General features: G+C 39.0%; 2 protein-coding genes across 2 annotated transcripts; both read left to right on the top strand.

Annotated features, from left to right (window-relative positions):
* Positions 1–418: 418 nt before the first annotated feature.
* Positions 419–14,916, top strand: RRN3 (RRN3 homolog, RNA polymerase I transcription factor). The gene is made up of 18 exons (XM_067306121.1): positions 419–487; positions 664–772; positions 1,307–1,363; positions 2,534–2,623; positions 2,711–2,840; positions 3,327–3,386; positions 4,239–4,302; positions 4,756–4,825; positions 6,572–6,670; positions 7,307–7,402; positions 7,881–8,016; positions 8,956–9,086; positions 10,274–10,404; positions 11,257–11,441; positions 12,031–12,139; positions 12,622–12,774; positions 13,699–13,786; positions 14,546–14,916. The coding sequence occupies exons 2-18, from the start codon at positions 680–682 to the stop codon at positions 14,702–14,704; spliced, it is 1,851 nt and encodes a 616-aa protein (XP_067162222.1). The 5' UTR covers positions 419–487; positions 664–679; the 3' UTR covers positions 14,705–14,916.
* A 1,308-nt stretch (positions 14,917–16,224) lies between these two features.
* NTAN1 (N-terminal asparagine amidase) lies at positions 16,225–24,006 on the top strand. The gene is made up of 10 exons (XM_067306306.1): positions 16,225–16,399; positions 17,259–17,361; positions 17,456–17,521; positions 18,248–18,356; positions 19,500–19,573; positions 20,905–20,958; positions 22,093–22,146; positions 22,741–22,838; positions 23,394–23,507; positions 23,686–24,006. The coding sequence occupies exons 1-10, from the start codon at positions 16,319–16,321 to the stop codon at positions 23,863–23,865; spliced, it is 933 nt and encodes a 310-aa protein (XP_067162407.1). The 5' UTR covers positions 16,225–16,318; the 3' UTR covers positions 23,866–24,006.
* Positions 24,007–24,022: the final 16 nt, after the last annotated feature.

Genomic DNA, 24,022 nt, shown 5'->3' on the forward strand with positions numbered 1-24,022 from the left:
TGTGTTTTAATCAGCTGGAGTTCTGAGTGACTGATGGTGACGTTGATATCAAACCCGGACTTCTCTCTCCCCAGGCGATTTTAAAGTCTATCTCTGAACTTGTGTGCTTACTCGCGCTGCTCTTTGATACCCTCCAGCTGTGAGCACTAAGGATCGACGCCGGTATTGAACTAGTGCTGTACTTGCCCGCAGTATGGCAGAGGGAACCGGGGAAGCGCCTGCAGCCTTACGCCCGGGTCAGCGTTTCGTGTCGCCCCTCGCCCGCTCAGTCCGCCCGCAGCAGCGATGCCCCGGCTAGAGCAGCAGCGGTCCTTCCAGCCGTGCCTCTCTATGGTGCTGGGGGCGGAGCATCCGCCGTTTCCGGGTAGGCGAGAGCCCTTTCCGCCCGGGGCCGGCATGGGCCCACAGCGGCGGGCGGCGCGCGAGGGCCGCGGCGGGCGGCGCCGCCTGCGCCGTTAGCGGGGCGCGGGGCTGCCGCCGGCGCAAGGCAAGGCGGGACGGTGGCGGGGCCGGGGGGAGGTGGCGGCGACGCGCCAGGAGGTGCTGCCCCGTTTCTGTGGCGCCCGGGGGTCGGGGGCCCCGCCGGGGGGAGCCGGGCGCGGCCGTTGGGGCGGCCGTTGGGCCCGGGGTGCCGGGCGCTCACGCGGCGTGGCCTCTCCTCAGGCGCGGGCTCGTGACCATGCTGGGAGGGGACGACTTCATCAGCTCCCCGCCGAGGAAGACGGTGCGGTTCGGGGGCACCCTGACGGATATCCTGCTGAAGTACGAAAAGGTGATCATCGCGCTCTCTTTCCGTCATAAATCGTGGATGTGCTTGTACAGCTCTTCGCCTCCTTTCAGTCGCTTGTGCTGCCTTCGTATTAGTTTGCAGTATTTGATTTCTAGAGGAAGGCTTAGTTTGTCTTACACAAGAGGGTGTCTGGTGACGCAGAAAAAAGAAACTGAAGGTAGCTGAGTCCTTTGGGCATATGCCAGACTGCACTGTTCTGTAGGCTTAAAAAAAATTCCCCGATAAGTCTACCTGAGTGATGCCCTTGATGGCTGCAAAGTTTGACTGATACCAAAGGATGCAAAGTGATCACAGCTGCCTCTACAGCAAGACAGATAAAAAAGACCTGGCAGCTAAAGCTGTCCTTCAGGGAGAGCATTCTGTTACTGCCACTTCTGCTTTACATGAGCTTTCTCACTTATTTGTCTCACTGTTAAACAGTATCAGCTTGTTTAGATGCACTGATGAAGCTTATATTTGTATTTTCTGGCAGAAATATATGAATGTGGTTTGTTTTCTTTTCTCTCCCCCTTCTAGGGTGAAACCACTGATTTTGAATTGTTAAAGCATCAACTGTCAGATCCAGACATAAAGGTAAGACTTTTTGTAGTGAAGGGTCTGATGACTTAAAGCTTAGCTAAGGGTCTGAATGTAATCATCGGGCAAGTGATTCTGGTGTTTAAAGCAGTTATTGTTGTATTATTTTAATAGGCTTGTTGCAAGTGGATCAGTTTAGAAAAGTGCCTATAGCTTACCTAAATATTTTCCTTTAAACATTTAGCAGCACAAAATTAAAAGTCCAAATAAAAAGCCAGCAACTGTCTGTTTATACACAGGCATACATCTTATATGCAGGACCTTGATAGGTATTGTGTCACACTTACTTTTTTTTTGCTCCAGAGTGAGAAACTTTTTGCTTTGTGCTAGGGGTCTGTCTTTAATCCAGCTATCATCCCTCTAGGTCAGTGATGCTTGCCTGTATGGATTACTTTTGTAGATCAGTCTGTTCTCATTTCCCCTGACTTAAACAGCCTTTAAGTTGCACTAATTTTTACTTCCTTCTGTTCTTATTAAAAGTTTGTTTAATTAGGCAGTAAGATACATGTACGTTTAGCATTTGTATCTAGAAGTATTGTTTAAGAGCTGCTCCTTATAGCTGTAAGTACCCACCTTATTTGCCATCTTTCTTTCTTTCTTTTTTTAATTAAACCACTAAACTATAAGAGGAATGCTGCAGCAAGTATAATGCCAAATTGAGTTTCTTTTCTTTTTAAAGAGGATGTTGTGTAAAACTAGTTGTTTTTAGCAGACTTTTTGGAGACTACAGGCAAAATCAGTGTAAAATTTCTCTGTAGATTTTCTGCTGTTTCAATATCTCTCTTATTTCAATACTTGGATGTCCCTTCTGCTTAAACTAAGAGCAAAAAGAAGAGAAAAGAACATTAATGTTCTCTGAGTGCCATCTCTTTTAAATATTTTCTGTGTGAGCCAGGTTCACATCCCTTGCCCAGCCTTTAACTTAAATCTTTTAGGCAGGCTGTTGGTTTGAAAGTTGCCATGCATTTTTTCTTGAATCGAAGAACTTTCATTGATAAGGAGACAAACTTAGTCCAAGAAATTCCTAGCATGTTAATATGAAAATAATTTCTATTTACAGTCTTAATCTTTGTTTTGTCATTTTAAGGATTTTGTTATTTTCTAGTAATAGGTCATATTTCATATTATTTATTGAAATTGTTACCTGTTTTTTCTGCTTATTTTAAGGATGCCCAGATCATTAATTGGCTGCACGAATTCCGAGCTTCTGTTGCATACTTGACCAAAGACTTTGAACAACTGGTCAGCATTTTGCTGGTAAATATGTTTGTTATATGCAAAGATTAAGAGCTTAGTACTCAGAATATCTCTGCGTTTGACATCTTGGTCTTTACTTACTTTCAGAAGCTGCCATGGTTGAGAAGAAGCCGAGATGTAGTTGAAGAATATTTGGGTTTTCTTGGCAATCTAGTGTCAGCACAAACTGTCCATCTTAGGCCATGCCTCCGCATGATTGTGTCACAGTTTGTTCCCCGTAAGTTACTTTTTTTTATTCTTCTTTACTTGCTTATCAAAATGTCTCCAGATTAATTCTGTATAAATATAATGTGTGCTAGAATTAATCTGATTATTGTTTTTTTTTTCCCTATGGATTCCTTTCTTCACTTGAATGATTGAATTGGAATATAGTCCATTTTATGTACCTTAGATTTCAGAAAGCATATTCTAATGGATAATACAGTCAGATACCATTTCTGAAAATGTCTTGGAGAGGGTTGAACTGTATTATGTTGTTATCATTGAAAAACAAATGCTGAAATGAGGATCATTTCAATGTTCTATGAATAAAACAGTCTCTTTGATCAGCACAAACTGATCAAAACTGATTATAGAAAGTCGTGGATAATTTTGATGCTTTAGTCTGAATTAAGTTTGTCATCCAGTGGGCTTCGATTTGGCACCAGAACTGTTACCTGAAAGATTTATATGGTTTTGCAATAATAATCTCACTTTTTGCTAGCTCGGATAACTATCAGAGAAGATGATGTGGATATTTCAGATTCTGATGATGATGAAGAAAGTGAGTATAAAGGAAGCATGGGTTGTGTATACTATTGTAATACCTTTAGTAAACAAGTGTAGTGTGCACGTTGGTCCTTTTTTACAGAATTAATTTAGTTGAGTTAATGTAAAACCTCTGTAAAGAAACAGTATGTTCTTAAATTCCTAAGTCAGAGGATTTCTTGAATTTTTTGAGATTCAGTTTCTTGAATCAATGGTGTGGTGACCTGGTCCTTTTTCCCTTTAAATGCAGCTATTGGTACAATATCTGTAGGAGTAAGACAAATGCATAGGAGAGCATTTCCAAGCCATAGATTGTTTAAAAATATATATAGTTCTTTGTTTTCATTTTATTTACCTAAATAAAACTAACTAGTTTTGGGGATTATATTGATTGCTCTTTAGATTCTTGGATCTTTTGTTGTTTGCCTGTGGTGAGCTCAAATCCAATTGCTATAAGTAACAAAAATACTGTTTCATTATTGTGTTTGTTGAATAGGCCACTAGTTATCCTATCAAGAATTTCATGTCTTTGTCTTGCACGCTGGAATAAATTTCAGTTTTGTGTGTGATGAGTGAACTGCAATTCTGGTGTATGTTTAACATGTAGTGTGAGAGAATATAGCAACAGTACCTGGCTTTGGTGGTGGCAGCAGATTCAGAGTTTATTGATTGTGATACTGTGAATTTTGTTCAGAATTACCGTTCACAATAATTTTGGTAGTAAAGCAGTTCAACTTCAAAAACCAGTTTTGGCAAATGTGATTTCCCTGGAAATCTTTAGAATGCTTAGTTGATATGAACTATTTTCGCTTGTTCCTGAGTTAGTCCTCTGCATCCAACTTGATAAGAGTACTTTTTCTTTTTCTAGACCTTTCTGAAAACTTTAATACATGCCATAGAGCATTGCAAACTGTAGCAAGATATGTTCCTTCGTAAGTATATAATCTTATAGTTTTGTATGGCCTTTCCTTGCAGATTTAAAGCTTGTGAACTAATGAATTAATTTTTGTTCCTCTAATTGGAAGTGTAATAGTTTCATGGCACAATTTTTTTCCTAATATTCAGTAACCATGGAATGTTGTGTCCTATCATTTTGAAATTTGCATAGATTTCAGCAGCTGAAAATCCTAATTCTAATGGAAATAGGAAGTGGGGAAAATCATGTTAACAGCAACGTTTGAAGTGGCTTCCAAGAAGTCAACAGTGAAGTTTGCTGCTCATCATCTGTTCTGCTATACTGCAAAAACAGATTTTGTATAACTACTTGTCTTAAAATAAAAAAAAAAAAAGTGAAATAAGCTTATTCCAGTCTTCCTTTATAGAGCTGGAGCTTTGATATTTGCTCTCATGATGACACTTGTAACTTCTTTTTTTTTTTATTGCAGAACACCACAGTTTATTATGCCAATACTTGTGGAAAACTTTCCTTTCATTAATAAATCGGAAAGAACTCTGGTAAGAACAATGAATATAGTTTTTTGGGATTTTTTTTGTTTTGTTTAATGTATAAAAATATTCCATAGTATGGTAATTGGTTTGGCAATATTGAACACAGATTTTTGAGTGCATTGTTTAAGAATCGCCTCTATTTGAATGCCTTAGAATAATTGCAACAGAGCATGCATTTTGTCCTGTAGTTCCCAGCACTGATGCCCAAGCATATATTATTTTATATATACATATATACATGTGTTTGTCTGTTTAGTGTGAAGGTTGTCCAAGCATACTTAAGTTCCTTGTGCATAAGCATTATGCTAGTCTTTAATGACATAACTGCATATCTTTTCCACAGGATTGCTTTCTTAATCAATGCACAAGATGGACCTCTTTGACGATGAATCTCAGGGTTGTATAGTAAGGAGACGGTAGGATACCTGTCTCATTTGTTGTAAAAATTGGAAAGTATGTAGCAAACGAACAGGGGATTTAATAAGCAGACAGAAAGCAATGGATGTTACAGCTGATATCCGGTTTGCCAGCAGGGTACATCTCTGCCATGATGCTCCTGTGTGGTAAAAAGCAAACTGACAGCTTTTCAGAGGTTACTGCTTTTGTGTGATCTTTATTTTTATGCTTCCCAACTTGATATCTGGGCACTTTCTTTACAGAAGGGCAGAGCCCTGCTGCAGCAGTTCAGATCAATTGGAGCTGTGTTCTGAGCTTACTAAGTGCTAAAAAAACTTAAAATTGTTTGTATTTCTTGCTAGATATTTTTTGTTTTACGCAAAAAACTTTAAGCGTCAGATCCCTATCTGTAAAATGAGGCTGATAATAGCTCTTACCGGGTGTTATGAGAATAATTTGATTTAATTTTTGAAACAGTTAAGTGAGGAGCATGTTGTGAAGAAATTAATAATTGTCTTGAGAGTGAGGTTTGAATGGAGTGTAATTAAAATATGGTCCATGCATTGTTGTTAAATATTTTCAATTTATAGGGTCCCATGAATTAGTTCAACTCATTTTATGCTCCAAGTGCAGCAGAGGGCCTGTGGAAAAATCATATGTGTTCATGTAATTAAAGGTTGTGTTATAATGCATATTCACAAAGAGACTATGACATACTTACATGTGGCACTTTACCTAATTACCTTTACCTAATGGGGCTACTTTAACTAAACGTGACAGTTTTGCTATATGCAAGTGGCAGTGTTCTGTTCTGTAGCTATGTGTGTATGGGAACATGCACACTCACGTAACTTGCCTGCTAATCTGTTTGAATTATATGCAGAAGAACTCTGGGAAGACTTGTGTGTGGAACTTAGAATTGTTCTGAATCTACTTATTACAATAACGTGAAATAAAGATGTATTCAGTCTCATTTTAAACAGTTCCATTAGATATGGGTCTAGACATAGTAAGGAATATGCATGTGGATTTCATTTTTTCTAGAGAAAGTTTAGACAAAACTGCTATGGAAATTAATATTTAACCTTTCTGAGTTTATACTCATTCTGTTTAAAGGTATTTTAAAAAACTAGCATGGGAATAGTAGATTAAAAGTTAAGGGTAACACAGCTTAACAATTGAAAGTTAGTGTTTGGATTATACATTAATTTATTCTAGATTGAATACAGTCTGTTTCCACCTATTTTTAGAACTTCAGATAAGAAATTAAGAAACTTATTTTTTAAAAAATCTTTGGCAGAAATGAGACTTCTAGTTAACAGTGCTATAGATATTTCCTTTAATTTTGTGTTACAGGAATGTTATGTTCATAACCTGCTACGAATTACAGTGTACCTTCCAACACTGAGGCTTGAAATTCTGGAGCTTATTGTTGAAAGGCTGTTAAAGCTGGATGTAAGTTTGTTCTGCATCATCTTTTAAGGAAGTTTTGTGTTAAAATGCTCAAATTCAAAAAATAGAGAGAGAGACTCTTCAGTGTTCAGCTCAACAAAAATTATGTTCCAACAGTGCTCATAATCATAAGCTATGCAACAAACTAAGTTTAAACTCCATTGGTAGTCTTACCATGTTGCTACACACGAGGGTAACAGGGTGATGTGTAATGTTGTTCACTGCATGGAAATTCCATGCCAGAATCAAAATAATCTTTTCATGGTGATCAATGCTAAGATGCAGGGAACACACCACTCTTTGTACAGTTAATCTGTTTTACCGTTGCCTTGAAATGAAGGGATTTGTATTCTTAAAAACGCAGAAGGGGGAGCATTGCAAATGATTAATGCTCTTTTATTTTGGAGAACCTCAGCATATATCAATCTGTTTTGTATAAGGGGAAAGCTTATCTTCTGGAAGTAAAGTTCTGAGCAGCCAGAGTGTGTGTTCGCATGTGTATATTACGTACATATCAATCCCTTTATTAATGTGTATTTAGTCATGGATAACATTAGCTAAAAGTTATTAGTGTTATGATTTCTTGTGTAACTAATAAAGCAAGGTTTATAAAATTTAATTTCTTGTTTGCACCTGTAGGTTAGCACTCCACAGCAAGATATTGAAGATGCTGAAGAAACTGCTAATAATTCTGATAGTGAGGAAAAATCTACAGAGGAGGGACTGTTTGACATGGTGGGCTATCTTGTTCTACTAAGAGCTTTATTAAAATTTTTATTTTTTAGATGACTGTGAACTATAAAATAGGATAGCTTAGGAATATATTATTACTTTGTTGCTACTGGACTATAAGCATATAAAACCCAGATTTTCAAACTTGAACAGCTGATAAATGGCTAATCTGTCCTCTGGGTATTGATTTATTCATGTAATATCGAGCATGCATGCACGCTGTGGAGCAAGTTCCTTATGTAAAAACACAGGCAGCTGTACATAAACCTTATTAAAGAGTTCATGGTAATTGGCTTAGCATACAGAAATTTGTTATGCTAAGCTGTGTAATTAGATAGTGGTGTTTTTTGGTTTTGTTTGTTCATTTTAACTTTCAGTAGCATATCACTGAATAGAGAAATTTTGTCTTGCTCTTCCTCTGATTGCTGTCTTTATGGTATTGTATGTATAAAAGATGCATGACTGCCATTTTACCTACCAGGAGGAAGATGAAGAAACGAAAGGGAACAAAGTTGCCTCTTCTGGTAGCGAGAGAATGGCCCATCCACTTGCAGAGCGCCTGGACATTTTGATGACCATTCTGTTTTCCTATATTAAAGATGTCTGCCATGTAGATGGTAATAACATATGAACTATAACTGAATTTTTTTGTTTTACTAACAAATAAGAAAAACGCAACTGGAGATCTTGCTTAGGCTGCTGCAAGATGGAGCCCTGACTCTTCAGTGGTCAAATTCTGCTATCGGCAAGCTGTAGGCCAGATTCTTACCTTTGTCAGGTGTTTTTTGGAGGAGGATGCAGAGGTTCATTTATGACTTTAAGGTCTATTCTTCAGCTGCAGGCATTTTGATTATATAAATATGAGACTGTATCCAAATTGTAACATTACAAGGTACAAGGGTAAATAGGGTTTTGTTTTTCCATTGTGCTACAAAATTTCTTAGCGGATTGGAAATACTTGCTGATTATCCATAGTATTTTATCATTTGCTTCTACTGTGTTACTTGCTTTGAGTATTAGAATTATGGATTCTTTCTACACCGTAAGCACTAGAAGTAGATTAAAACACCAGCCACTTTACTCAGTTGAAAATGCAAAAAAAAAGCTTTGTGTTACAGGAAAAATACTTTGTTTTTTTTGATGGAACAGGAACAAATGTCTCCTGGCATTTTTTAAGGTGCTATACTTAGAAAATGCTTTTCTTTATCATTTTCACATAATTCAAGTTATAATAACTTATTGCATAGTGTCTCCCTCTGACTCTTCTGAATTAACACATTATTGCAAAGTTTGCATGCCTGCTAATCTTGTATATGTGCATGCTCACAGACATTTTCCAACATAACCAACGTAAAAAGCATTAGAACTGAAATCTGGGAAAGTTTTGCTACTAATATTTTTGTTTTAAATGTCAGATAAACCCAGAAGTCAGGTTGACAGTATTTCTTTAGGTGTCTGTTACTGGTTTAGAAAGATATTTATAAATGTCATTTTCACAGCCTGAGGGCAGTAAAAACACAAACTGTTGTTGTTTGTTTTTTGCTGTTGTTATGTAGGCAAGCTTGATATCAACAAGACAAAAGATTTGTATCGGGACCTGGTTTCTGTTTTTGACAAGCTCATTTTACCAACACATGCTTCATGTCATGTACAGTATTTCATGTTTTACATCTGTAGCTTCAAATTGGTGAGTAGATTCTATTTTTTTTAAATGAAATCTCTTTTGTTATTTCTGATTGCTTTTCTTTGGTTTTCCTACAAAAAAAAGTTGCTTTCAGATGAAATTCTAACGTTACTTTCCATTTGTCTGAAAACGGTGCATCAGTACTCATTAGTCCCTTTGCTTTCCTTCCGTTCTCTCTTATTACTTTCTGCAAGTTTTCCTTATATGGTTGCTCTTTCCATGCAGTGCATAAACTACAAATAAGTGGAATCTAGGCCAGCTTGAAGGCACTTGGTTAGTACAGCTCATTTACAAGAATCAATTGGACTTTTGAACCTGAGGCATAGTGCTCTACCAAAATCTTTCAGCATCCAAAAACTATCTTATGGATATTGACTGTGTTAACTCTTTAGTTTGGACATCATGTTTACTGTTTTCTTCTCCACTTTCCCATATCTCTTAAGCAAAATACTGCTGTTTCTAATACTGCATTTAAATAAGAACATCCATACTTTTTGTATAAGAATATCTAAAGATCCGATTAAGCTAACACCCTGTCTCTAACAGTAGTGAATAGTGAATTTATTGGAAAGAATATCAGAGTGGGACAAGCATGTTATGGTGCTTTGCCAGAATACCCTCTCAGCCTCCACCAGTTTGTAGTCCAGCAATTTCCTGAGCCAAAGTGGTGTTCTTTTATGGTAACAGTCCGTGACGGACATATTCAGAGGACAGATATCTCATTGCTTTTTGTACTGATAAGAATTTTTGGAATCCAGAATTTCTGTGGCAAAAAGTTGGACAATATAACCATTTACTGTGTGAAGAATGGCTTTTTGTTTCCCTAAGTTCAGCTTCCTGCTGTTTTCATTGGATACCCCCTACCTCTTCTGCTACAAGCTTCCTGTTTACCTTTTCCTTAATACTCTTGATTTTTAAAGACCTCTCCTGTATCTGTCCCAGACTTTCCTAGAATTCAGGTTCCATTTACTTTTTACAATTAAATATAGAAAAAGACATAGAAAAGAGTACAGATTTTTAAGTGCTCTTTCCATCATGTGTAGGAGTAGTTATTTATTACAGTGTTAGTTGGTTTGGGGGGGTTCTCTGGTTGGTTGGTTATGGCAGTTGTTGGTATTGAGTATTAGGAATCTGTTACTGATAGGGGCATCAGCATAACAAGTAATGATTTCCATATGTCTTGTTTCCAGGGGTTGGCTGAGGCATTTTTAGATCATCTTTGGAAAAAACTGCATGATCCAAACAATCCTTCAGTGATCAGGCAGACTGCTGGGAGTTATATCGGCAGCTTCTTGGCAAGAGCTAAATTTATTCCGGTTGTGTAAGTTGTTTTGCTGTATGGGCAGAACTAAACAATTTATGATGTTTGCTGAGGATTCTGTACAGAGGTACAGTGTTGGTCTTCTGTTTGCGCAGCTTTGCCAGTAAGCCTGTATCAATAGACTCGTTTGTACTTTCTACAATACTGTTTCAGAATTCTCTTGAAGTTTCCAGAGAATTTGGGTATTTATAGGATGTAGACTAATGTTTGCTGGGATTCAGGACTTGTTATTTAAGGCTTCACTTAACAAGAAATGTTGAGCAATGCTAAGTTATGTTGACCTCAGGCAGAGTCACGGATGCTCAGTATATCTGATATTCAAACCCAGATATTTTTACATGAAATGCCTAATGCAAGTGGATTGGACTTTGAGACATCTAAGTCAAGTGTTCAAGTATTTTGATACAGATGGATTCAAATACTTCAACACGAGTGTTCTTTTGTACATGTGCCTCTGTGTTTTTATCTGTTCAAGCTGTGGGCTTAGGGATTTGAATGTTGAACTTAAATTGATACTGGAATTACTTCTTGAACATTGGAGGCATCTGCCTCTGTGCTACTCATAGCCCAGGATTTTAATTATTTATTTAATATTAATTTAATATTTAGTTATTTTATTTTATTATTTTATTATTTACTGAGTCATATAAAACATACATTCATGGGATCTTGTGCTTTCACAGTTTGGGGTTTTCAAAGCTGATACATCAATTCATTTTCTGCTGAAACAACAAAGAAAGCTTGTAACGGAATCTACTTTTTTACAGTGTAATTTTCTTACTGGTGTTTTTATAACCTGAGATCCTTGAACAATTCAGATGCTATTCTTGCATATTGTTTTCTCCATTATAGTACAGTAAAAGCATGCCTGGATCTTCTGGTTAACTGGATGCACAAATACATAGATAATCAGGATACAGGGACTAATGCTTACTGTGATGTAGCTCTCCATGGGCCATTTTATTCTACGTGTCAGGCGGTATTCTATACGCTTGTTTTCCGTCATAAGCAACTTTTGGAAGGAAACTTAAGGAAAGGTGAGTATGTTCAGTTTGAAGGGAGTTAAAGAGATTTATTTGCAAGCTTTATTGTTGATGGGTCTTGTAATGGTCAATTCAGTCAAGTAACTGATGGCAACTTTTTGTTGTTGTATTTTAAATGAGATAAGACGGCTTGCACATGTGCTGGGCTACCAAGCTAAGTGATTTTGGCTTTTGCTATTCAAAACAAAACAAATAAGTCCTCACCCTAGATCTCTAGCCACGCTTATTGAGCGTGTTTGAATTCCAGCTGTATAGAACTAGTGTGGGCTTCAATTAATGATCTGTCAGAGAGAGTCTGTAATAGTTCTGTGCCTCTGTCAGTCCCTGAACACAGGCATGTAAGTGTAGCGTCCGCATTCCCAGGTAACTGTGGCTGGTAGAAGGGTCCCTCATACTGTGACACGTTACCATAAATTAGAATAGGGTTTCTGCTGAACAAGCTGTGGGCTAGATCAGTGTTATAAGAGAGAGCCCTTCTCTCTCTTACAGAATGTGCTTCTGTGGTTTTGTGCAGAGTTTTTAGAAATTAAGTTAAGCTTCTATGATGTATAACGGTTATTTATAAATTGTTCTTATTTTGAAGGTCTGTCATATCTGCAGAGTTTAAATTTTGAACGTGTTGTTATGTGTCAGCTAAACCCTTTGAAGATTTGTATACCCTCTGTTGTTAACTTGTTTGCTGCCATTACCAGGTACCTATTCATTTATTTCAATTTCAACTTGATACAGACTATATGAGTGTGCGTATAATAATAGCACAGTATTCAAAACTCACTTTGTGTGTGTGTGTGTTTCATAACTGCTAGGTATAGTATCAAGTATTAGCCCAAGGGTAGTCTTATGATATTGGTCATATTCTAGGCAGGATAAGTTTATTTCTGGTTCAGATACAATGAAATATTGCGGTATTATAAAACTGTTTATATTGGTGCTAAAGTTGGTAATGTATGATGTGCTAATGCTCCTTAGAGTGAGGTTTTCTGAAGTGCTGAAGAAGAGAATAGACTTTAAATACACTTGTCTTGTTCTGTGAACCCCTAATAACAGTTGCAAAACAGTAGATAGAAGTGATGTTTGTTAAATATACCACTGTATTTTAATGACATCTGAAATCCTTGCTTTCTGTGTTCTAGGAATGCTTATCTTTTCTTAATTTTTATTACTTTTTTGAAAGGAAATACCAGCTGGTGTTCTGCTACACAATTATTGAGAGGAACAATAGGCAGTTTATACCAGTTGTTCGGAGCGGTACCGGGGGTGACTTTGTGCAGACTTGCACTAACCCACTTGACAGTTTCTTCCCCTTTGATCCATATATGCTCAAAAGGTATAGTTTAAAAATAATCAACTCATTTCTGCCTTGTAGAAGATAATGAACTAAAAATCATAAGAAACTTTCAGTGTTTCTATAATACAGTTTCTTCCCTATCTTTAGTACCTTTCGCATTGCATATTTTAGCCAGAGATTGTCAGAGATTTGAATTGAAATTTAACCCCATTATGATACATATATATGGAAGAAAGAACAAGACCCAATTTCCCGTTAAGGTCTAATTAATATGTTACGTTTGGTGATTTTTCTTTTGACTTCCCTTGTTTTAAAAAGTCCTTAAAATATCGTAATGTTAGCCTAGAATGTATTTTGATGGGATTGTCGTGGTGGTTTCCTGTACCTTGAGTATAGTGCTTTATGATCGGAGACTTCAACTTATTTAAAGTAGCTTGCTTTCTTAATGAATAGTGGTTTATTTGCAGCTTTTCAAATTGTCTATCTAGCACTTTGGTGCTTTAATTGCTTTTTACTTTAATGTTAGAGAGCCACATTCTGTTATTTTATGTCTTAAAAAAAAAAATGTCTCCACAGAATGGAGACCTTCCTTAGAAGAAGGAGAAATACTTAAAAGAGGCATATAAAATTATCTTCTATAGATTTGGAATAAACTTATGCATAGTCTAGCTGGTTAAAAATACCCACCCAGGAATTAGGAGATCTAGGTTTTGTTCCTGATTATATCTGAACTCTTCAAGCAAAAAGTTTTAATTTCTACCTGTCAGTCTTTCTGCCAGCAAAATGGAATTATTTCTTCACAAACACGTTATAGGGATTAATTGAAAAGTTTATCAAATCCTATAGAAGGCTATGAAAATGCAAGTATTTTATATTGTATTACCAAAACAAAATGTATATGGTAGTTACTTGCGACTCTTACTAAATGCATTAACTCATACTATGCTTTAATTCCTGTTTCAGATCAAAGAAGACCATTGAACCTTTTTATCAATTTTGGGAAGAACTGAGTGCTGAAGATCTTGAGAATCTGAAAAAACCCATTAAAAGGGTAATCTTTTTCGATCAAAATTTAGTTCCACTTTTGCCAAATCTCTTTCAGCTGCTTCTATTGCAGGATTAATTTTTTTTAATGAGTGCGAGCATAGTTAACCTTTGTGGGAAACTGTGGCTGAAACTGGTCAGGAAGCTTTAAGGGTTGTTTTCATTGAGGTGCTGTGATGTAGGCTGATGAGTTGAGGTGTCAACCTCAGGGGTTAATCTCTAAATGAAGTACTATGAGACACTGATTTTGCATTTTTCCTCAAAAAATCCTCATTATTATACCTGGGAAATCCACTTTGCAGTACCTGTATTTCATAATGAAAGTGTATCTAATCCTCCCACCATTTGGACTAGTTATGACAACTCTAACACAGCTGAAGTTTTGAATTATTTCCTTCTGCTGCCTCTGTGTACTCTGTTTACTTTCTCATGCAGAGTGTCAATCCTCTGTCAGCTTTTTGTTCAAGTCCTTGGAACTGTTTTTTTTTTTCCTGGCTTCCTGTGGTAACATGTAAAAATACTTAATGGTGTTGTAGCTTTGTCGATGTCTTTTGTTACCTGGGAAGTTTATAATCTTTGTTGTAGTTGTTTGATTAGCAGATTTTATTACTGTAACATTGAATGACTTCAGAATTTATTTAAAAAATATCTTTCTGGGTCTCAGCATTCATTATTTCTGTGACATCTTAACTGAGACCAAAGCAGAAAGCTCTTAAGGGACTGGAGTTATCTCTCTGCTCTTACTGATTCTTTTAAATTTATGCAGGGTACTTCTGAAGATGAAGATGATGACTTTTTGAAAGGAGAAACCCCTCAGAATGATGGCATGGTTGGAATTGCTCCAAATTCTTATGAGTCAAATACCCGAAGCCCAGTGAGCCCCATAGGCTCCCCTCTGGACTGTTATGTGCAATACCCACACTGACCTGGAGAAACAGAAGTGAAAGGGTTGAAATCATGTGCAATCTTCTGCTCTGCAAAGAGACTTTAGCTCAACTTTCTGAACTGGCAAATGTTTAAGTAACTACATTTAAGGAAAACTGTTTCTTAATCAGATTTCTACTGATACGTTATGATAAATTCACGTGTTGCTAGAAAAGACTAGTGAATAAATAGGGTGGTATTTTACAAATTTCACATTGAAATGGTTTTTATGACTTCAAGGGTTTTTAATAGGTTATTTTCTTGACTTTAAAAGCTTTTGTTTACTAATGTTTCTCTACAAAGTTTTGTATATCGGGATGAAATTCTGGTCTTTCTTCCTATTGATTTGTGTGGGACCAGGATTCCGTTGTTAGTATTTAAACTGTTCTCTGATGGCTGCGTTTCTGAGTTAGTTTCAAAGGAATGGTATGAGACTGCGATAGGGAAGCCATGAATTCAGTTTGATGGTGATTCTTTTTGCACACATCTTTTAAGCTTTTCCTATCTGTAGAATAGTGTTTGGTAAAGCCATCTGATAGTGGAAAGTGTATTCAGATGACAAGCATTTATCACTGCTTAAATATGTAGCTGACACACAGCTTTTCCAAACTGTTGATTGCTGGAAGTGTGGAAAATGACAGAGTAGCTGAATGTATGATTTGTAGATAGTTTTCTCTGAGATGCCTAAAAAGCACTCTAAGAGACGTATGTTTATTTTCAGACTTTAAAGCTCATACGTGAATGCTGAAAAGAGAGGAAAAAATCTTCCCTTGTAGAAAGGAAGAGATGGTGTCACTGTGGCGTTCATGTGTCAGGGAAGAGTTTCCTTGCATAGGTGTTTTATCTTTTTTCGTGACTGCTGGCTCTTAGATTTGAGAAAGAATATAAATGATGGAAAAAATAAATGTTATCTGTATAACATTTAGTTGAAAATGTCATGCTTTTGGGGTACAAATCTAATAGCTGTGCAGCTCCATTCATCTGCCCTTCTTTAGAGTCTGAATCTGCAGGCTTTCAAGACAGTATTTATTTTTATTCAGAGCCAATATGGACTGACGCAAACAGTGCAAATCCCACATCTTTGAAAACAGATCTCTTCCTGATACTAAGCACCTTTCTGCGCGTAGCCCAGCTTCTCAAAGCTGACGTGTTTTTCTGTCAGACTGCGAAAGTGAGTTTTGGGGCGTGATACTGCAGGGACGTTGCGCAGGGTCGGTTCCAAACCGGCTTCTCGCACCAGCCGCTGAGGCGCGGGAAGGGGGATTTATGTAACGTTCGGAGGAGCCGCTTACGTCACGGGCGCGGCCCTGTGCGGCCCGGCGCTGGGGCGGCAGCCGCTTCCGCAGGCGCTTCCAGGGGCGGGCGCGGCGCCGCGGGGCGGGGCGGGGCGGGGAGGCCCCGGCCCCGACTGACACTGGCCCGGCCCCGGCCCCGGCTGGCCCCGTCCCGAGGGGCGGCGCCGAGGCCCCGCGGCGGCCCCTCCCCTCCCCCGTCCCCGCCGCCGTCCCGGCGCCCCGCGCGCGGTCCCGCCCCGCCCCGGCCGTGCCCGGCGCTGGCGGCGCCGCCACGGGAGGAAGAGCGGAGCCGCGGCCCCGGTCGCCGCCCGCCGCCCGCCATGCCGCTGCTCGTTAACGGCCAGCGCGTCGACCTGGCGCGGCCCACGGCCGACATGGTCCGCGCCCACCCGCACCTGGAGGTGAGGAGGCGGCGGGGCCCGGCGCGGCGCCGCCGCTCTGTGCCGCAGGCGGGCCCGGGCTGACGGAGAACGAGGAGAGCCGGCGGGCGGGCAGGCGGGCGGTGAAAGAGGGAGCTTCGGGAGGGCGTCCGGCCCCGATCGGCGTGTCGGTGCCGCGTTCCCGACGCGGACTGCGAGCCGGGAGCTGCTGGGGCCGGGAAGGTGTTTGTCGTACGAGAACGCCTGTTTATAGAACCGAAATTCCTGCAGAAAATTTGATAAAACTGTGTGCAATGTCCCCCCCCCCTTTTTTTTTTTTTAAGCCCCAGGGTGGAAATTCGCTAGCTGCTCATCAGTTCAGCGCAGAGCGCTGCGGCTAGCCAGAGCTGAGCGAGCTGGGTGTGCCGTGCATGCTGTGCATGCTAAGAAAGAGCCACCTTTTGATAAGTCCTAAATAAACGTGCTGGACTGTGGCAGTAGGAGACTGAAACTTTTATATTTCAAAAGATTCAAAGAAGAAGAAACCTGTTTCCTGTCATGATTAAGCATCTAAGATCAACTCTGGTATTAATTGTCTAGTGTAATCTTGAGCAAGTCATGTTATCCTTTTTGTACCTCTGTTTTATCATCTATAAGGCAGGGAAAGGTGGTTTTTTTGTTCTTTGGGTGTTTATTTGTTGTTTTCCTTTTTGGCTGCAGTGATGGGATTTAAAAGTGTCAGGAAAGTGAAAAATTCTCAAAATTCAGAACACGCCGAAATACGAAATGTGACTTGTTTTTCTCTGACTTGGATCCCTTTGCTTTTCAGAGGTGATGTTTCTCTCAAGTAATGGATCCTGCAAAATCATCCACTGTAGTCTCTATTATCATTTATCTTTAGGAAAAAGCAAAACTTCTTAGAAGTCAGCCTGCTCAAATTGTGGAACCCAGAGGTCTCCTATATATCCAGCAGAGAGAATTTGCTGTGACTACCCCTAAAGATGGTATGTAGGAAGGTAAAGATTTTTTTTTTTCCTCCCTGCTGAGGCAGTGCATATGAGAGCAAAGTTCTTACTATGTTTCCGTCCTTTAAAATAGGTTCTGTTTCCATTCTTGGCTCAGATGATGCAACTACCTGCCATTTGGTTGTGCTCCGACACACAGGTACCTTAAATGATGTTCAGAACAAAACCTGTACATTTGAAGTGATGAATCTAGGATCAGTATTGGTTTATGCTGCATTAATAAAATAAACTGTGGTTATGTTTATATAAATTTGAATCTCAAAAAGCTCTGTGATGTATTAATTGACTTGTTCAGAAGTCTGGTTTATTCAGTGTCAGAAGCTCCATATTCTGTTTGCCAAATCAGCAGATCGCAAATTTGATCTCCTCTAGTGACCAGTGGGTAGTGGCAGCATTAGGTCCAGGCCATCTGCATATACAGGAGGTGATATTCAGCTGTTTGGACAGGGTTTGTGTGCTTCTTTGAAACAGCTGAAGTCCCACTAGGTTGGGAGCTATCCTAGATCTCCAGCACTACCTGCAAGGTTTGGTAATAACAGAGGTTCAGTTTGTGGGAGGACCCTCACTGCATTCCTGAATTTCTGATGTTGGAGATGTTGCCTGATCCTGAGTAGGAGATTATTTGTACCCCTCCACATAACTCGATCTGATTCCTGAGTTGTACTGATTTTGTAATGGGGCACATAAGGAAGTTACTGCAGCCTTCAGTCAGCCCAACCCTTCTGCTGGAGGCTACTGTCCTTAGCAGGGGAAGTGGAAAGGTGGCAGATCTAGTTCTGTCATAAGCTGATGTTGTGTTAAATGATGGTAGTGTAATAGCCTCCAACTATGTAGTTAAGTAACTGTCTTCTCATGCCTTCCTCAGGTAGCGGAGCTACCTGCTTGACGCACTGCGATGGATCAGACACAGAAGCTGAGGTGTCGCTCATCATGAGTTCAGTAAAATCTTTCTCTAACACCACGGAATACGGAAGGTCAGCTCTGCTCTCTTATTTCTTGTGTACAGTTTTTCACAACAGTAACTGCAGTTTGTAAGATGGGGAATTCTGAATATGATCATATGGGGCTCAGACAGGGTAATTGTGCAGGAAATATCTCTTGATCAGGGGCCATATGTGAAATAAAAATTATTTCCTTGATGATTGTTTTGAGGGTATTTTTTAGCAGTGGCTTAAAGTATGGTTCTACTCAGAATAGTGTCTCTGTAAAAATGCCATTGTTAGGTTTCATGTTTACTGTTTCTCAGTGACTTTTATTTCAGATGTGCCTAACTTTCCAAACAGATACTTTCGGTTTTGTGTTTTATTCTTCCTCCCAGACTGTTGGTCTTGTAAACCCCTTTTGGGATCTGAGAATCCATCTGGGATTTTTCTAGCTCCTGCATTTGAAAAAACAAGCAAAATTCCCTAAAACAGAATCTAGTTAACAAGATTCCTCCTGGATGTTCAGGAATCTTTGCATCTGTACTTTGATAAGAACAAAAACTCAATGAAATTGGATGATACAGTCTCTAAAAGCTCATGCTTTGGATTGCCCAGTTTTGAAATGCTGAACTATGGCCCAGTTGTCAGGTGGTATATGCTCACTCTCGCTTTTTTTCTTGTTTGAGACCTGCCCCCCCCCCCCCCCCAAACTGATGTGGTCCATAGTCATTTTTCTAGAAGTTTGGCCAAAAGGATCACAAATGGACTGTCTTTACACAGACACTTCTCGGAGAAGAACCTTGTGGTCCAAGATAGTTGTGAGGAAGCCGCTGGAGCAAGCTGCTTCACACTTAACTAACCCTTTGCTGGGAAATGAAAGATGATTACTAAATTCATGTCCAAAGCTGAGATGCTGACCATTGGAGGTACCACTGGGTTAGATTGAATTGCATGTGTGTAATGCCTCTTAAAGTTCTTAATTTGTGCTGTTTCCTGGATGATTCCTAGAGTATTCGGTACAGAATTACTGACCATAATTTGCAATGTAATACAAATCAACATGGTGCATGTGACTGTAACAAATGAAGCTTCTTGAATGATTGCTTTGCAGTTTGGGCTGGGCATTATTTTGTAGAGCTATTTACTTTGGGATGTCTTTTTAACTGCTGTTTCCTGTTATTCCATCTCTGTTAGGCTGGAAGTGCACCTAGTTGGAGGTTTCAATGATGATAGGCAGTTATCACAAAAACTTACTAATCAGCTTCTTAGTAAGTTCACGTTTTTTCCACTCTCATGTCCAAAAAATAGTTCTGACTGGATTTGGGTAAAGTTTGGTTGTAAACTGAACCTCCTGTCACTTAATGGAAAGAAATCTGGATGCATTTTGGAGGATGCTTTCTCTCCCTGAGAACTTGGTGTGGAGAGGGGTTGGACTTCTGAGGCCAAGTGTGTGGGATGAAGGGTATTAACTTGGTAATTTGTTTGTGACTTATGTTTTAGAGTGTAGAATTGGAGTGCAGTCAGCTGGGCTTGATTCCTGGCTCTGCTGCTGAGATACTGTGTGATTCTGGTTGAGTGTTTTGTTTGCCATTATCTAAATCTATCCGTGTGGGTGACTTCATTAGTTAGTATTCGTTTCATCTCTTACTGTCTGTGGTGGAATTTAATTACTGTTTGAAATTGTCTGATGAAAGATGTCTGTGTGGAATCTGTGTTCTAGAGAAGTGACTGTGGAGCTTTACAAACAAATTGGAAATGTAAGGTATTAGCTTAGTCACTTTAAGTGCTCTGACTTGCTCTAAACACTTTCCAAGTGTGGAGAGGCCTTGGCCGCCGCTGGAATTGGGAAGGGGCAGGGGTACATGTCAGTATTGGAGAGAGGTGGCAAAGGATGATAAACAAAGGTTTGGGGGGGGAAGGAAAAGGGAACCGGCAGAGGTCCTGAGATGCATCCTTGTTGTCCTCTCATCTAGTAATTCCTGTTTGTGTGTGTTGTATGTTGTGTGAGAGTTTTCTTCAGGATAAAATATTTTGATTAATAAGATTTTTTTCAACTTTCCAATTTTCATGCACAAAGTTTAAAATTTAAAAGAACAATCTATTCCTATTGGAAGAAAAAGAGGATTTTTGTTCTGGTGTGTGGGATGGTGAGAAGGAGAATTAAAATACATTTAATGAAAGACAGGGTTTGCTCACTATATATTTAACAATTTATGAAAATACTTTTAAATAGAAGCTGTTAGATATATAGCGAACTAATGGAGAGTTCATGTGATGCCAGAGCTACTTTAAACCAGCATCGGTAAAAGAAATAAGTGGCACAACACTGTATTTTTAGCATGCTTTTGCCATTACAAATGGCTACTCTTTGTAAATTACTGCTATGTGTAGTAGCTGTGGCTTTATTTTATAAAAGTGAGTTTGAAACGCGTCTGCAAAATACTCTTTGCTCTGTTGCCTGTTCTAGGAACAGTGCATTAGGTACTCTCTGCCCATCTGTGCTGCAGTGCGCAGCCCTGATAATGCCCCCTCGTCTATATACAGCACCTGCTTTGCCACCAGTCAGTTTTATACATTGCTGCTATCGTTGTTGCTGTAGGAGCATTTGATCTCCAACCTGATGATGTTCATTTAGTGACTTTCTGCGTAACAGGTAAGAAAACGTTTCCTTGGTTTTCAAAGTATCTTTAGCCATTGAAATCAAAGTGCAAGGCTCTTTCCAGGCACAGCTTTACCTGTTCTGTGAGGAAGAGCGGTACAATTCCTCTATAATGATTTGTCAGTTTTAATTTGTTTTTGCTGGGAGTGTGCGGTGATGTCAAATAGGCAACGCAGTGGCAATGTGGGGAATCTCTCCTTACCAAGTGCTCTGGAATTCAGTTGATAGTAGGACTACCTGTGATCATTACCGGGTTATTTCACCTCTTCTTTCCTGTGGAAAGAGACTGTATGTCTATGAATATCTTGAGAGGCAACTGAGAAAGGAACATGCTGACTCTTGATGTTAGACCTTCCTCCCTGCAGTTTTGAATGAGTTTGTAGTATGTGAAGCTGCATAGAGGCAGAAATAACTTCCTTATATTGCATTCAGGTCACGGTATTTCCACCATCTTTGCATTTTGACACAGTTGGTAGCTTGCATCTTTGAAACATGGCATCATAGAAGTTTTGCATTCTGTGGGGTTCCCCCCCCTAAATTGCCTCCTTATAAAGCATGACCAGAGTTGTCCCTGATGTTATTAGATAAAGAGTCCTACTCCAAGTCCCAAGCGTGTTGATTCTGACCTATCCCTTCTTTTTCCATATCTCATTTAGGAGATGGATGATTTTGCTGAGTAATAGCACTTGCATGACCTCATTTTTTGGTGTGGCTAAATGTTGAGAAAATAGGAGCTACTTCATACCTTTAGCATATTTCACTATGTTGAGATGGAACCAATACTTTCGTATATGATTTGATTTTTATCTTCATGACCTGTAGGCTCAGAGTGAAAACTTAAAATGCTTTTCATTTTCAGCCTACACAAGATTTTCCTCAGGCTTCCTGGTTTTTGTATTTTTTTTTTTTTTAATTCAACCTCATGTATGTTTTTCTTTATTACGTACAACAAAATGAATGCCTCTCAGAAAAAAAATCCAAAATCGTATGGGTTGGTTTGATGTGGTACTACCTTTCTTTCTTTCTTTCTTTCTTTCTTTCTTTCTTTCTTTCTTTCTTTCTTTCTTTCTTTCTTTCTTTCTTTCTTTCTTTCTTTCTTTCTTTCTTTCTTTTTCTTTTTTTTAACAGAACTAAATGACAGAGAGGAAAAGGATGTTCACTTTCCAATCATTTATGGAATAGGTGAGTTAAATTCAATTCAGTTATGTTTTGTAATTGGATTGCTTTTCAAATTCTGATCGTAAATGGGCTGCTTTCATGACTAGTAAAGCCTTTCCTAAAACTTAAGGAGTGCTTTTTGAGATGTACATGGAAATGGACTAAAGTTTTTTGGGGGGTTTTTTTGGTACCACAGACTGACACACACACATGCAAGTATTTGTGTACAACTGCAAACTTTTTTTTTTCCCATTTAACTGGCCTTATGATTTTGACCAATGTCAAGTTTCTGCACTAACCTTTGGTTAGAATTCAACCTTCTTTTCACTGTTTACTTTTTTTGTTTCTTTTCTAATTACTTTTAGTATCCCTGAAAGTCTTCATCCAGAGTATTGGCGTACTGTCAAAACAACACTGAAAATAAGCAGAAATATGCTATCATAGGCTAAGAGGTCTGGGGTACTGAAAAATACAAGAACTGTATTTGATATGTTCTAAAACTTAACATATTGCTTCTGCTTACCTGAAACATAGTAGTGTTGGGGTCATGGCTTTTTAAACAAGTGATTTGGAAGAGTTAATCGTTTCTGTATTTAAACTGTTCTTATTTTCTGCCAGCTGTGAATGTTAAAACAGCAGAGATTTTCCCTGCAACCTTCCCAGAGAAAGGGCCAGATGAGGATTTGCGTTCAGCCCACATCTTAACGGGAGCAGCAGTGAGTAAAAAAAACAAAACAAAATGTATTTTTGGTGGAAAGACCGACCAGTTAGGGGCAATGAGCTGTCAAGTTTGAGAAGAATACTTTGGTACTGTTCTGTCAGTAACAAAAGAGATGAGAAAGACAGTGGAGTAGAAGCAAAGGATAGCGATGGAGATCAAACCACTTCTGAGCTTTCAACTATGAGACTAACCCTTGTCTTAGAAGCGCAGAGCTCTTGCACAAGCTATTACGACTTCAGTAGGATAACTTATGTAAAGAGATTCAGGTCATGGGCGTAAGCTCAGCGGTATCTTCCAATTCTGGGCTTCTTGTTACAGTTGAGGGGGAAGTTTAATGTCTTGAATCCTATAAATCCAATACTACTATTTTGTCAGAATAATTGGCTAATCGTGATGGAGTAGGAATGAAGTCTTGGCTGAGCTGGCACTGAGTAGGTCTTGGACAGAAGCTGCAGCTCAGGGCTTTCAGATCAAGTGGATTTGTGCTCTCTTCTATATAAAGAGTTGTCTAATAGTGAGGTTCCCTGCAATCTGTTCTGTGTCACTACAGCTGACTAACATTTATGATGCAAAGATGGAACAGCTACATATTGGACCTTATTTTTGGAGGCCTTTCCCACATGTGGACTTCTGGTTGGAACAAGATGATAAACAGATCTTACAGGTAATTGAAACTTTTTTTTTTTTTAATCCTAATTGAGTGCAGAGATGGATATGGTCTGTCAAAACTTTTTTTAGGGTACTGCTGGGAAGGGTGGAAAATAATCTTATTAAAAGCCAGAATAACTGAGAACTTCATATTCTGAATCTTAAACAGCTCTTGCTACTATCTTGTTTTTCAGAACCTTTCCACATCGCCACTGGCTGAGCCACCCCACTTTGTTTCCCACATTAGATCTACATTAACATTTTTAAAAGAACACCCATTTCCATCTCATTCCTTATTTCCTGATAGGAAACCTCGCATCTACAAAAAAAATGAAGAAGGGTTGTGGGAACAGGTTTGTAATGACAAGATCTAACCTGGAGAGCAACACCAACTGTTTTAGGGAAGTGTAGCCTTGCCAGAAGAAGAGCAAGTTGTTGTGCAAAAAAAAAAAAAAAAAAAGCATATTTCTGGTAAAAATATGGCTTTTCAAAATAAAATTATTTTGGCAGTAGAATTTTTGGCTTTTTCTG

Source organism: Apteryx mantelli, chromosome 16 (genome assembly GCF_036417845.1).
Source record: "Apteryx mantelli isolate bAptMan1 chromosome 16, bAptMan1.hap1, whole genome shotgun sequence".
In the NCBI taxonomy this organism is placed as follows: Eukaryota; Metazoa; Chordata; class Aves; order Apterygiformes; family Apterygidae; genus Apteryx; species Apteryx mantelli.

Excerpts from the sequence above, each read along its gene's own strand:
- RRN3 (XM_067306121.1), top strand. The coding sequence starts at position 680 with ATGCTGGGAGGGGACGACTTCATCAGCTCCCCGCCGAGGAAGACGGTG. Across the intron at positions 2,624-2,710 it reads AACTGGTCAGCATTTTGCTG|AAGCTGCCATGGTTGAGAAG; the intron begins GTAAATATGTTT and ends ACTTACTTTCAG. Across the intron at positions 12,775-13,698 it reads GATCCATATATGCTCAAAAG|ATCAAAGAAGACCATTGAAC; the intron begins GTATAGTTTAAA and ends TTCCTGTTTCAG.
- NTAN1 (XM_067306306.1), top strand. The coding sequence starts at position 16,319 with ATGCCGCTGCTCGTTAACGGCCAGCGCGTCGACCTGGCGCGGCCCACG. Across the intron at positions 17,522-18,247 it reads GGTTGTGCTCCGACACACAG|GTAGCGGAGCTACCTGCTTG; the intron begins GTACCTTAAATG and ends TGCCTTCCTCAG. Across the intron at positions 23,508-23,685 it reads ATGATAAACAGATCTTACAG|AACCTTTCCACATCGCCACT; the intron begins GTAATTGAAACT and ends CTTGTTTTTCAG.